This window comes from Anneissia japonica, unplaced genomic scaffold (genome assembly GCF_011630105.1).
Source record: "Anneissia japonica isolate Jap-2015-1 unplaced genomic scaffold, ASM1163010v1 scaffold287861_len940595_cov192, whole genome shotgun sequence".
NCBI classification, from domain to species: Eukaryota; Metazoa; Echinodermata; class Crinoidea; order Comatulida; family Comatulidae; genus Anneissia; species Anneissia japonica.
In genome coordinates, this window is record NW_022733264.1 from 378,642 (window position 1) to 393,691 (window position 15,050).

Here is a 15,050-nt window from a genome sequence, read left to right on the forward strand (position 1 = left end):
AGACCAAAAAAAGTTTACTTAAAATCACCATTGGCACCTTCAGAAGCTCTGAAGCCCTGTATTGTATAGGCCTATGTATATTTGTACCGCAGTACCAATATACATAGGCCTATACAATACAGAGCTTTTAATCACCTCTATGAATAATAATGAGTATACTAATTAACCTGTTTACCAATAAACTATATAACAATATAATCTATACAGCAATTAACAGTTCCACCATGCATGATTGTTATTCTGCAGTCTCATTCAGAGCCTAGCACCTGATGATTGAGGAAGTACCTCATGAAACAGCCTGTAGTGCAATGAAATGTTGAATCTGTAACCAAGCGTCATCTTGTTTTGATTTTATATTGCTCTGCTTATGTATCGAGCACTGTTGTCTAGATGATCTGCTTCCAACCTACTCTGCACAGTATATATATATATATATATATATATATATATATTCTCAGGGTAATATAATTCTCAGGGTAATATAAGCGCATACAGACTGGCAAAAATAAACAAAAAACATGAACAAAAAAGAAACAAAAAATAAAAAGTAACTTCAAAAAATTTTTTATTTTGTTTCTTTTTTTTTGGTAGGCTATTGTAACACAAAATGAACATAATTGGAAAGGTATTACAGTAGTAGTGATTTTAATTATACAACTGAAAAGAAACCAAAACAAGTAGTAAGTACAAATTTTTTTAATTAATATGATTAGGTAAAAAGAAATTCGTCCAATCCTGATCAACCCAAAATCTTGAAAAAATAGGGATACTAAAATCAATCATGGATTTCAGCTCCCCAATTAACATTTGATAATCGAAAAGTAAGATAAAACATCATCTGGACAGACACAGATTTTATAGTGTATGGTGTTTTATCATCAACTTAACACCTTCATCATAGCAAATTGAATTAAACACTCAAGTCAAGGAAAATTTGCTGACAGGAGGCCCACCCATGTCTGAGAGGGAATCCAAAACAAGTGACTACCTACTCCTAGCGCCTTTGGCCAGTAACCAAAACAAGTAGTTAAGTACAAATTTTTTTAATTAATATGATTAGGTAAAAAGAAATTCGTCCAATCCTGATCAACCCAAAATCTTGAAAAAATAGGGATACTAAAATCAATCATGGATTTCAGCTCCCCAATTAACATTTGATAATCGAAAAGTAAGATAAAACATCATCTGGACAGACACAGATTTTATAGTGTATGGTGTTTTATCATCAACTTAACACCTTCATCATAGCAAATTGAATTAAACACTCAAGTCAAGGAAAATTTGCTGACAGGAGGCCCACCCATGTCTGAGAGGGAATCCAAAACAAGTGACTACCTACTCCTAGCGCCTTTGGCCAGTGTCCCAGACTAAAACCTCCGTTGGGATTAAGCCGGAATGGATTAAGGGGCAGTAGCACCTCCTCTCTCCAGTGTCCAAGAATAAAACCTCGGTTGAAATTAAGCGAGAGGGGCTTACAGTGCTCTAGCGACTCTGGCCAGTGTCCCAGACTAAAATCTCAGTTGAAATTAAGTTGATTGGGATTAAGGAAGAGATTTTATGGTTTTAGGATGATAAAAAGTGTGCGTTTAGCTTATACCACAGTATTAAGAACTGCAACTACAACAACTTGAATCGCTATTACTGTTTTTAGTCCAAAATCCTCAAGTAGCATCAAACGTCAGGGGATCTATGAATGTCTAACAGGGGAAATTGTCTAACCACCACTGGCGCCGTCACTGAAAATATTCAGCTTCAAACCACTCTCACAACACGTCTGCTACAGCAACATTGGTTGTGATATTATGTCAGCTTTGGATTCAGCACGCCCTCTTTTCTTGGCTTCTGATGTTATTCAACACTGCCAACAACATGCTTTTCACGTTCTGATACGATTGGTACAGTGCCTGGTTTGCTGTGTTTTCTCCTATTGTCTTGCCTGTGAATAAACAATGTAATAATCAAAACATTACTTTACCATTGGAAAACATACTTAGTATATTCTTAGTTGGTCTAATTGCTTGGCTAAGTTAGGACAGTCAGTGTATAATGATAAGCAAATCTCAATACATATGTATATAAGGAACAGAACCCCTAAACAGAGGTTACAAGTTATGGTTTGCGGCTAAACATTGCAGGATCTGGTCAAAATCCGCTGTGCTGAGCTCCCTGGCACCCAAAGAGCCTGAGAATCTTCGGACCATTATTAAGCTACAAATTATTCCAACAAAGGTTCTTTTGCCTCGTAAACACACATGCAAATTGTTTATTGTTTTTATATTTTTCATAATCATAATAAGCATTGTTAATTAACCTCAGTACTTAATGTGCACCTTGAGTAATGCCATTCTCCTAGCGCCACTGAACATCGCATTTTGCCGCGGCTATAAACATCGTTGTTAATTGATTGAACACCACAATGCTTCACAACCTTGTGTCTTTTCTGTCTGTCCTGTGCAGTTCTGCATCATGTGGTGCCTGAAAATTTTACCTTATCCGCATTCAACTAATTGTATTTCGTATGCGCTCTGGGGTCAGCTTTCCAGCATAGAGCACTTTATAAATGACAGTAAATACTATTTTGGTAGCCTGTACTTGGTGTCTATTCTGTCAATTCTGTCTTTTATTTTGTAATGTGTTTTATACACATCTTGTTTGGCTGATTAACTCAGCATAAATGTCATACTTACAGGTAAAATAACTGCAAACGTTTATCAAATGATTTGCATTACTGTATCTTGCCTGAATCTAAATATACTCACTTGCGTTTCAGAGACTGTCTTTGTATTCGTATCGTTTGCGTCTCTTTGTAGATCAATCTTGGAACGTGCCGATGTCGTGCAATACGTTTGATCTGAGGATGATGCTGGTATTTTTCTTTTAATTTTTCATTATATTGGAAAGCGGCTTCTTCTCGCTTCTTTAACTATGAGAAGAAAGAAAAATCATGAAATTCTATCAAATTCGAAAATTCATTGACAGGGTAAAGCTGATTTTCAAAATAGACATTTTCATGTGACCTCAACATCAGTGTGACGACACTAAAGTTTCAATATGCTAATAAGGTTTCACCAAGGACTTTTAATTGTTACCAGGATAGGAAGCTGGCTGGTTTAAGCCGTCTAACTTGAATTAGCTTTATGTGTGGTATTGTTATGCTGATGAGGCAGATAAGCACAATCTGCACATGCTCAGAAAAACAAAACATTCCTTAGCCACACTGTGTCAGCTAGGCGTACAGCAGCTAGGCCTAGCTTATCTTATTTTTGTTTGTTACGCACCACTGACTTAGGTTGTTTGTCATACTTCAAGATATCTACCGATTCGTGAAAAAAACTTATTGAAATAAAAAATATTGGCGTTACATTTTAATTTTATATAGGTAAAGTAGTATTAGTAAGTATATGAATAATTTTAATGCACTAGTTAGTTGATAACTTTATTCTAATTTGTTTTGGGTGTTTTTTTCTGCATTTTTATAAGCGGTTAGACATGGCCTAGGCCGGCCCTGGGCTAGCCTACGTGATGTAATTCTCGGCTAGGCCTAGCAAACAAACAACCACATTGTAAAGTAAGCTATAAGTATGTATACTGTTTGCTCTGTGTACAGTAAAAAACTTGATGTGACAAATTTGCATGATGCACCCATGCATGGGCATGATGGTGTAATGTTACACCCAAATATAGGCATATCACAGTTTTTGTCACATAAAATGTTACAGTGTGGACAATGCTTTAGGACGATACTGTAAAAATGAGATGTTTCTTTAAAAATGTTTCTTCTCTCTCCACCCCCACCCACCTTCCACCAGCGATGTAAGGGGCTTAAATCAGGATCACCTACATACCTTTCCAAGTTTTTCAGCAGCCCTTGCTTTCCAGATTCTGACGTTCATTTCATCTGACCCTGAAAGGATGTACTTGTTATCCAGGGACCACTTTATACAGCTCACATGTTGCATACGCTTGGTATGATATACCTCTCTATAAATTGAAGAATAGCATGCATCATCATCATCAAACAGAATTCACGAAATACTTTAGGCACAAGAATATGTGAAACATCAAATTTTTGTGTGACAATCCCTTCAAATGACGTACACACAAGATGCCTGCATAGACTAAAGCCAGGCATTCACTGCACGCAACGGTCGTCAATCGACGCGATTATCTGGAGAACGCAACACCCTTGGTGGGCGCGTGTAATGAAACATTTTCAATGACGATTCGTTCAGACTGCTACTAAAATTTAGCAGACGGTGTCGCGTCATTTAGCGCTCACAGGGAACGAAGTTAAGATTGGTTGCGACGCGGTGAGTGGCTGGCTTAAAAAGTCGATATAAGGCTTAGAGTGTGGAGTCAAGAGAGAAAATCATGTTACCATGACAGAAATTTCACCCATCACCTTGGGATTATAAAGCAAGCATCTTAACCACCAAGTTATACAAATCCACTTTAAGGATGGAATATCATTACTCAATGATATAAGATGTAATAAACTGTATACAATAAAATAAAAATTATAGGCCAATAATACAACTGAAAATTTGTATTCCTCTGGCAATAAAAATAATAAAAAATAATACTACAAGTCAATGCAGATTACAATAATTAATAAGAAAGTATAATACATACTCCAAGTATTGAAATGCACGCCATCGTGTTGGGATTCAATATTTCAACATTAATTCTGTCATCATCAGGAATGATTGATGATATAATTAATGTCGAAATATTGAATCCCAACACGATGGCGTGCATTTCAATATTTGAAGTATGTATTATACTTTCTTATCTGAGATTATCAGTGGACCTTTCGGTTTTTATGACAAATAAGATATGGTTAATTTGATACTCAATTAAAAGGTGTCCTAAAATAATGCATATAAAATAATAAATACTACATCATTACTCGTGTAACCCAACATACAACTACACATAGCTACCACAAAATGAGTCATATTGCACCTTACGTTGAAGATAACACATAAAACCTGAATTATTGAATGTAGCAGTTCAGTACCAACCATCCAATACACTAATAATTCCTGTACGGAATAATATTCAACGCTATACTGCAATATACACTACCTGCTACGTCCTTTATCTGCTGGGAAAATACGTATTGTCTTATCAAAGCTTCCACTAACAAATTCACGGCCTGTTGGTGAATAGTCAACATCCACCACTGCTGAAACATGATCCATATGAACATTGACTGGATGATCTAATCGGCGAACATCAAATGTATACAAACTGCCAGGGAAAAAAAAAACCGGTTTAAGGATATTTTTAAATACTTAAAGGTATACTTGGAATAAGTATTAGATTTTGGAATAAGTGTTAGATTTTCATTGTTTTGGATTTTTCTGTAAATGTTTACTAATTATTTTTTAGGATATTTGTAACCTAATATGTAAAGGAATAAAATATTTCCCACAAATGAGGTAATGTTTTGGCAAAATGGCTAAGTTGTAGCAAAAAGTGAAATTAATGTTACTGTTATTTTCAGACACCTGAGTACGCAATTTTTAAAATGAGGGGTCATTCATTGAAATTGGATATTTCAAGCCTTAGTTATTGTGAAGTGAAATACAGCACTCGAGATAAACATGATTTTGAGTAATTGCCTTCCAAAGTTATTTGTGCATACATTGTTTAATAGAATTAACTACCAAAATAACTTTAGATATACAATTTGTTGACCATTTCCAGAACAAGGACTTTGGGTCATGATTAATTAGATATTAAACTATTGATCTACAGTGCAAAATGAAAAAAAAAAAATTTTAGGCCACTTTTTTTATAGCTTATTTACTCAATACTAGCCTGCGCAACAACTTAACCATTTTGCCACAACATGCCAAGATATAATGTAAATGATGTAGATGATGTCATCTTACTTGTAATCCTCATTGGCTGCTGTAAACATGAATGGTTCCATTGGGTTCCATGCAATAGTGTTGGTTTTCATGGACATGATCACCTTTTTCAACGGTGCATTAGCACGCATGTCGTACAATATTATATTACGGTCTGCTGTACAACTACCAAACACAGAAACCTAATAAAGAATTAATACAAAAGGTATTAGAAAAAAAAAAAAACATTAAAACAATCTAGACAAAAATGAAAGAAATGGATGTTTAAAATGACACAAGAATCAGATTATTGGCAAACATGTCTTAGAATCTTCCTGCAAGTTGACTGTACTACGGATTAATAGCACACCAAATACAATACCTATACAAATAATTACAGTATATTCACATTAAACAAAAAATTTAAAAAATACATAAGAACAGTTACATCATGTAACAAATAAATGACATCCTAACTGACACTAAATGAAATCAAATCCTAAATTTCTGAAAAAGATTTTCTACAGTGGCAGTTAATAATAAAGTTCTTAGCGCTTATATGTAATACAGGTTTCCCTCCAATTAAAGACCACTTTTGGGACTGGGGTTTCGGTCTCTAATTAAAATAATATAGATAAAAAAAATTTATTAACTTGGGACCACAGAAAAGTGTTCTATAATTGAAGGTTGTCTTTAATGAGGGATTCGGTGATGGGCGTCATGTGACCTAACTTGGGTGTTGGATATAAACAATCCACTGACTCAGCTGTGCTTTACATGGTGATTGCTATCAAGGCCGTCCCTTGTTTATTGCTGTAAAAATCATCATAATTCCTGGTAAACTATACCAAATTGATTGAAAATTAAACTTGAGAACTTTGCCTTAATGGTTTGCTAATTCTGTAAAGGATACTGGCCGCAAACATTGAGATTTTTCGACAAATGTTATTCCTAGGCCCTCCACATCCATGGCATGGTTAGGTATGCATGATGGTCTTCAACCTGTGAACTACGCTGCGATGTTAGGAATAGCTAAGGTTTATGAAAGATCACTTCAACTTCAAAGCATACAATCCTTGGAGAACGCTAGGATAAGTAAGTAAACACAACCGTATTGCCTTTCTTAGAGATTTATTTCTTACCTAAACAATGGGTGGTTGTTTTCATAACCATAACATTATCTTTTCTGATGCTATCGCACCGTAATGTTTTTCATGTATACACAAGTTAAGTCACATGACCGGCTCTATTTGGAGGGTATTTAATTAGAGGGAAACCTGTATTTAATATACAAGAAAAAGTAATATCACCTCAATGGGGTTGAACTTTACACTATGGATGCTATCGGTGCCCCAAGTGAATGACCTCAAAGGCTCTGTACGATTGATGTCCCACAAGTCCACTTTCTGTCCACTTGTTACAAAAACTTGCTTCCTCCAATGATGATCAATGGCAATGAAAATAGTCTGAAATGAAAAGGTGCATTCTGTTAAAGTAAATATTCCATTACTATAGTATTCTCGTGTATAAGGCGATTAATGTATACGTTTGTCTCTCTCTACCTAGGAGTATAAATGGGTACCTGGTAGGGTGTTGTTACACTGATTGTACTAGTTTTGTGCACTAAATAAGTAGAGCACGACTAGGTATACTCCCCAGGGAGCAGAGAAGGTTGCACATTGTGCTGGTTCGCCATCGTATGTTATACAACGCCTTTGATCATTTGTGGCAAAGACAAGCCAAACCAGTCACTTGTCGCAAATTGTGTTTAAGAGAAAATGGCCAAAACATGCTGGAATGTCAAATTTTTAAAAATCTATTTTATTGCACTAAACTAATCTTTACATATCTATACATCATTCTATGCTGTTATTTTCCCCCTTTTCAATGTTAAAACAACACTTTTTAAGGATTTGATGATAGTTTCTGCATAAGAAATGCCTGAAATCATAAACTTTGAAGGCTGATTTCTCATATATTGTTCTTTAAACAGCTGTATGTTTAAACGCTTGTAACTTCATAAGGAAATGTCCGATTTGAACGATTTTTTTTACCATTTTATAGCTATTATTTTATACTCTAACACTGTATTAATAACTCAAAATCGATTTTTGCGATGAGTGACTGGTTTGGCTGTCTTTGCCACATTTGTTGGAATTGGCGCTACATACATATTTGGGTATTATTATTATCATTTATTATTATTATTATTATTATTATTATTATTATTATTATTATTATTATTATTATTATTATCTATATATTAATTCTACTAATTGCCCCGGTGTAATTTCACCTATCTTCTCTGAAATTGCTGGCAGGAATGTGCGCATATCTCATACACTGGGGGTTTCTATATGTCACAACCATATTCCACTACTTTTCAAGTCTTGATATTGGTAAAACAACGCAAAAAACAGCCAAAAACTACTGAAAATCTGTACCTGTTTCGACCTGTTTCGACATGTTTCGCGACTCGCTTACGTCACATAAATAAATCCCCTCTGTTAATCTGTACAATAGTGCTAAGATTTAAAAAATATCGTGTCAGGCCGTAAAAGAAACAGTCTGTCAAGCCCTGGTAGCTTCCACCGAGGATAAGCCTGCGGCTCTACAACTGTGCACTGCTAAGTTGGCTTACCTTTCCTATTATAGTATTTACTGGGGCTTCATCAGATTCAGTCTCGGAACAGGACATGCTCCACTGCTTTACTGTCTGATCATCACCAACCTTAACACAAAAAAAAATTGGTTACTGGTCAAATTGATTAATGGTCACAATGGTTGCTGGCTACATTGGTTAATGACTACTGTAAACCTTGGTTAGTTAATAATTTTATAATAATATTCTGGATGCCTCAACAGTTATATAGGCAATTGAAAACAGATAGATGCTTAAAAGTTCTAACTGTTGAACATTCTCGTAATGCAAACAGTAGTGTACATGAACACATTGAGAGTTGTGAAGGTTTTAACCATATAATTGGTCTACATCTTATGACGGCTGACAATACATCCAAACAATCTCTTATTGAGTCCTTATTATTTGAAAATATTAATATTATTCATGGTTCTGTACATTGGTCTGAAATTTTATTTGCTGAAGCCTTATAAGAAGATACAAGCCTAGTCTAAACTATGGTCTCAGAGCCTCTAAAGAGCTTGCATTATTCACATAGCATAAGTGCTAACTTGCTTTTGTTCTAAAACAATCATTTTGTTTACCTCAATCTTATTTTGTTTATCAATTTATTTATCAGAATATCATTTGTCTCCATGATCCGCCTACATCTTTCTAATTGGTCAAAATTTATCTTGTATTGATTTTTGGTATGTTTGTCAGTATTTTTGGACTTAAACTATTCATTCTTGACAATGTTCCAATAAAGAACGAAACGTAGAATCAACTATGGCCTCATGTCTGTCATTTTTCGGAGTCACCATACTCATATTCTATTTACGTATAATCAGTGGATCCTTTGGTTTTTAATAATTTTAACTATTGGTCAAACTGGTTAATGGTCACAATGGTTGATATTGGTTAAATCTTGTAGACGCTGATGTAACCACAATTGTATTATTAGTTACTTTCTTTAAATATGGGACTTACCATCAAAAAACTAGTGACCATAAATGAAAATTAACTTTTTAATATTCTTATTCTTCACATTATAAGCTTAAAATTGATGGGTCATTTAATGGAATCAACTTACTATTGCCAAAGTTATGAGTAAAAGTATTACGGATTCACTGTACTAAAGCACTGCCACACTCTTATGCTACTTTGTACTCAGTTTAACAATCAGCGAACGGTACGCCGTGTTTTGTTTATAAATACAGGGATATAAAAATGGTAGGAGGATAAAATGGACATTGCACAACTAGGTTATTCTTTAACACTATACTTACAGACAAGAAGTAATTTGCATTTGACTCAACACATAAGCTTCTGACAAAACCAGTATGTGCTGTCAGTGTCTTTGTACACTTGCGACTAGCCAAGTTCCATATCTTTACCTACGAAAACAATTTAAAAGCTAAACTATAATTACTGCTTCTACACACATTCTACAAGCATACATTAGCCTCCACAAAATGTCACTTTATTCATGCATATTCATCACAGTGGTGCAAAAATAAAAAACATACAGGGGTGGATTTAGGGAGGGGTTGGAAAGTTAGAAAAAGAAGGGGAATGGGTTGAAAAGTTTAAAAAAAAAAGAAAGCAAAAGAAATTATTGATCACCCAAAATGCCTCAGAGGTTAGGCCCTATTTCTTGGCGTCTAGAAAACAAAAATTTTGAGGGGTATTCCCCCGGACGTGCTGTAGTGTTGTCTCTCAACTGGCCCCTTTTCGGACATCTCTGGACCCGCCCCTGCCATATGAATCAGATCTTTATAAACAAATATCTATAACATTTACAGTATTGACATGTCTAATCATTATCAGACATTGCCTTAAAACGAATGTTTGAATTTGAAAAACAATAATAAAGCACATGGAAATTTGTACCATGCACCACAACCACAAAGCTATACACATTTTTTGCCTAACAAAATAGACTTATCATGGTAAAATTTTATAAAAACTGGATAAAATATGAACAAAATAAAATACATACCTCACCATCACAGCTACCAGAGAGTAAAGTTGATAGGCTAGTGGGATGTTTAGCCATGCAGTGAACACTATCAGTATGCCCATCCAACGAGCCAAGAAAAGGCTTTGCAAATACACGCTCCAACTTCGTAGCATTGAGGGCACGCACATACTCGCGTGGGGCCTCAAAGGGATGCAAAGACGGATCATAATTCCGATGAACTTGTGAAATATGAAAAAGTTGAATGATTTGACATTACTGTATACTAAAATGTACAAACTTTATTTTAGTTTCATATATTTAACAGGCCAAACTGGTCAACAATAGACAACAAAAATTAAACCTACAGAAGCTTAAAGTGACCTTCAAGTTTTCGAGTTAAACAAGGAATAAACTTATTAAGACTTCGGAAAATCGTTTAAGCTTCCACATAAACCTTCAAATCCAGCAAGTTGGGAACAATGGGTAATAGTTATAATTTGTTTTTTTAATAAACTATACATATGTATTTTACCTCTTTGAATGTCTTTTTTCGTTTCCCTGACGTAATCATCAGGATTCCTACAAAGTACTTTCACTTTCATGGTTGCTGAAGTTTAAATCTATAAGAAAGAGAAATGACCTGTTCATTTGTGAAAATAAAAATGCAATTTTTGTGGCTCTGTGTTAGATTTGCAACCTTCTCACAGCCTATGTATTTACCTTAGGCTCATATTAAGCCTCTAGACTAGTTTTTTTTATAATTAATAATAATATAATATAAATATAGATATAAATAACAATGGTTGAATGTCCGAGAGGTTAAGGGGCCTCACAACCTACAACCATAATATCGGCGCTGGATCAAATAGCACGCTCGTCTGGTGGTGGAACAAGTTTCCTTGTAGAAGGAGTATAAACCGTAGGCCAAGCGTACAAAATGGCTTGTCTGCACCATAAAGAACCCAGTACATCTTTCAAGACGTGTAGGGAGTTACACTGGTGTACTGATTCATACAGCCCCTGTTGTGGACAGGCAAGAGATAGCTGGAGTACCGGTTTACCGGGTAGCTCGGAAACGAAGAGACCCTTAGGGGAGACGAAAGATACTGTGCGAGCTAGTCCACACCTCCAGTGCTTTGAGACTTCCGTATCCAACCAAATTACATTACATAATTATAACGGAAGCAGGTCAACTCGGCCACAAGTCAACTCGGCCACAGGTCAGCTCGGCCACATGTCAACTCGGCCACAGGTCAACTCGGCCACAAATCATAGTTACCGTGCCGTACAGTTGTGGGATCCCACAAGTTATTTATAAACAGGTTATGGAATAAAATACTTTATTAAAAATGAATTGTAAATATTGCCTTTTTGCATCCTTTTTCTTCATTTACGATAATTCAGTTTAGTTAATGTTAAAGTCTATTTTTACTTTTTTGTTTCAATTTCTGTTTTGTCGAGTTGTACAATGTCTTACGGCCTTGTTGAAAAACACCATTGTGGTGAACAAGTGTTTCCGTAGTTAAATGAAGTTTTTATTATTATTTTTATTATTATTATATGACAATGATTGAAATAAAAGTAATGAGTTGAGGTGAACAATGTGTCACAAGGTTTGTATTTCGTTGTTTATTTCCATGTTGATACATAATCTGATTCCGACAATAAAATACACAAATAAATGGATAATAAAGTATAGTTTCAATATTATTTATAAATACACACATGTTAATGGCCGTTTCGGGCTTCTTTCTATAAAATAAGCCGAAAAAAATTTATTCCCTTCCTAGGTCAATTACCTGTACTAGTTGCTTGGAACTAATTACTATTTTTAAAAAATTGGAAAGAAATGTTCCCACAAATGGGATTCCACGTACTCAGGTTGAAGCACACGCTCTTTGTACGCCGCCTTTAGGAATGTAGTCCAGATGCTAATAACATAGACGACCGGATTTTTTAGATACAACACATGTGATGGCAGTGTGTACGCTTGTGTTCCGTATTCGTACATTGTCATTAACTTCGTCTCTGCTATAATTCCGAATACATTATTTTGTTAAAAAATTATTAAACTTTTTTTAAGCTTTCAATCAATTTCATGTAGGCATGGATCCAGATTTCACACAATATTCGCGATTGGATTTAGGATGATAATGTCTGTAATCTAGCCGCGAACACAAATATGTAAAACGTTCAGTAGTTAAACTGTAACTTTACTGCATAGTATTTTACAAATTCAGTTTGGCACTATAAAATTCTATGTTAACAAATTAATTCAAATACCATAATACGAACGATGTTTGCCCTACCTGACATGTTTTTTTGCAAGTATTTGGGATACTGAGCGTATACCATAACACGGCAGGAAGGAAACATCGTCCGTATTATTATTTATGACTTTTAACTTGTTACTTGCACACTTGATTTAATAAAAATTTTTTAACATTTTTACCATTATAATTTTTAACAATAAAAACCATAAAAATATTATAGACAATAAAAATAATATAATAATAATGCAAAATAATATGAAAATATAGCATAAGAAAATTTGCTACTGATAAACATAAATCATTTTCACTACAATTTTTTAATCATTTATAATAAAAATTGCCACAGAATATTGAACATTTTCACCATTATATAACTTATGAAATTAATTTTTTTTAAAGTGATAAAAATAATATAGACAATAAATAATAAAATAATATGGCAAAATAATAATACTAGAAATTATGTTCATGATATTATTAGTTTCTCTTATGTTGGCGAGTGTACAAAGGAACAGATCATTCCTGGTAAATTCATATAAAAAACAAATATAATATTAATATATATGGTAATTACAATAATTCTATTAATAATAATAGTAACAATAATAATAATAATATAATATATTAATAATACGGTAATAATAACGATAACAATATTAAAAATAGTTCATACAGGAGCCCCTGTGGTAGACACACAAAACTAGTTGGTACCAGTTTTCCAGTAGTAAGACATTCATCAGCAGGCAATCAATTTTAGCAGCAGAAGCGTGCCTAAGTCTAGGCCCTAGGCCTAGTTAATTTAAATTACCTGCAGCAGCAGTAGGCGCGGCCATAAAAAGTAAGCAAGTATAATACATACTCCAAGTATTGAAATGCACGCTATCATGTTTCAATGGGAGCAGTTCAAAATAGCAAAAACCAAAACAGCAATGACCAAAACGGCAATAAACCAAAATGGCAATGATAAGTACCAAAACGGCAACAAACCAAAACGGCAATGAAAACTATAAAAACAGCAATAGGCATAGACCAAAACGGCAAAGGAGCAAAAATCAATGCCAAGAATGATGTGCCACTGGGCGCGGGCAGCAGTTTATAATTTTCTGAATCGTGTTTTGTTTTTTGTAATATGTTTTTTTTTTACACATCCATGACTATAGCCTATATTATTTTAAAGTGTTATTTATTATCATCATCATCATCATTATTACCATTATTATTATTATAGTGTTGTTTTTTTCTTTCGCGCTTTTTTTACTTTTGACATAAATTGTTTAGCCTCATTTTGTCTGTATTTTAAAGTTTTAATTATTTAAATGTTTACTACTTTTATATTGTGATTTTGGTTTATTGCCGTTTTGACTATAGGCCTATTGCCGTTTTGGTCATTGCTGTTTTGACTTAGGCCTATTGCAGTTTTGGTTTTTTGCCGTTCTGTCCAGAAACCGTTTCAATACTTGGAGTATGTTATATTATAAATTCTTGTATTCTTGAGATTAATCAGTGGCCTTTTCGGTTAAAAAGTAAGCAGTATGCAACTTGCCCGCCTAGGCTATAGGACTAGGCCTAGGCTAGGCCGGCCCTAGCCTAGGGGTAGGCTACATAGGACTAGCTAGGCCTAGGCCAGGCCGGCCCTAGCCCAGGCCTAAGGGCAGGGGCCTAGCCTACCCCTCCAAGTAAAAATGCTTTTATTTTAACCTTTTAAAACGTACACAAAATCATTTTTTTTTCTTCTTAGAAAGGAGGGTATGTTGTTTAAACTCCTTTAGTCCTTATTCATTATACTTACCTATATCTGAAACTCACATGTTACAAACTGAAGGCTGCCATTCAAACGGATTCGGTGGTCGTGTCAGCATCTGCTGACACGTCAATGCGTTACAGATCCACAATGTCAACGCATTACATACCGAGACTAGACGCGATGGTAGTGCCTACTGAGCGGCAGTGCCGATAGAAAACAGCAGCTTTTTCGCACTGCGGCAGTGCCGATAGAAAACAGCAGCTTTTTTTCGCACTGCGGCAGTGCCGATAGCCTCAGCCAGACGCGATAGGAAATTTAAACCCACAAAACGAAATCAAGATACCTAGGCTAGCCTAGGCCTAGATCGATTTTTAATGGAATTTGGATAATTACCTTTCTTTCTGGTTTCTATTGATTATTAAGTACTACTACTCTCGTGTGGTAATATTTTAAACATTTTTTTCACCCGTGTGGTCCCGTGTGTTCCGTGGATCGGAGGGTCCGACGAATTACCCAAATGATAGGGAATTACCCAAATGATACCCAAATGATACCCAAATGATAGGGAATTACCCAAATGATACGCAATTAC

The 15,050-nt window shown here is 34.9% G+C and overlaps 2 protein-coding genes across 5 annotated transcripts in view; one reads left to right on the plus strand and one right to left on the minus strand.

Moving 5' to 3' along the window:
- Positions 1-1,038: 1,038 nt before the first annotated feature.
- LOC117116134 (DDB1- and CUL4-associated factor 13-like) overlaps positions 1,039-15,050 on the minus strand; it is a 25,032-nt gene continuing 11,020 nt past the window's right edge. For 2 of the 4 annotated variants that reach the window (XM_033260114.1, XM_033260113.1), the window contains exons 2-11: positions 10,974-11,061; positions 10,481-10,680; positions 9,768-9,875; positions 8,500-8,589; positions 7,169-7,324; positions 5,901-6,061; positions 5,089-5,253; positions 3,846-3,981; positions 2,760-2,923; positions 1,039-1,936 (exon numbers count right to left, since the gene is read on the minus strand). In XM_033260114.1, the coding sequence (XP_033116005.1) occupies positions 1,849-1,936; positions 2,760-2,923; positions 3,846-3,981; positions 5,089-5,253; positions 5,901-6,061; positions 7,169-7,324; positions 8,500-8,589; positions 9,768-9,875; positions 10,481-10,680; positions 10,974-11,043 (1,338 nt within the window). In that variant the 5' untranslated portion in view covers positions 11,044-11,061 and the 3' untranslated portion in view covers positions 1,039-1,848. Of the gene's footprint in view, positions 1,937-2,759; positions 2,924-3,845; positions 3,982-5,088; positions 5,254-5,900; positions 6,062-7,168; positions 7,325-8,499; positions 8,590-9,767; positions 9,876-10,480; positions 10,681-10,973; positions 11,062-14,503; positions 14,620-15,050 lie in introns of those variants that run through there. The other 2 variants (XM_033260112.1, XM_033260115.1) reach the window with 2 other exon arrangements.
- The window catches only part of LOC117116135 (translational activator of cytochrome c oxidase 1-like), an 8,103-nt gene continuing 7,811 nt past the window's right edge, over positions 14,759-15,050 (plus strand). The window contains exon 1 of the mRNA XM_033260116.1: positions 14,759-14,899. The gene's annotated coding sequence lies outside the window, so the exon portion shown is untranslated. The remainder of the gene's footprint in view (positions 14,900-15,050) is intronic.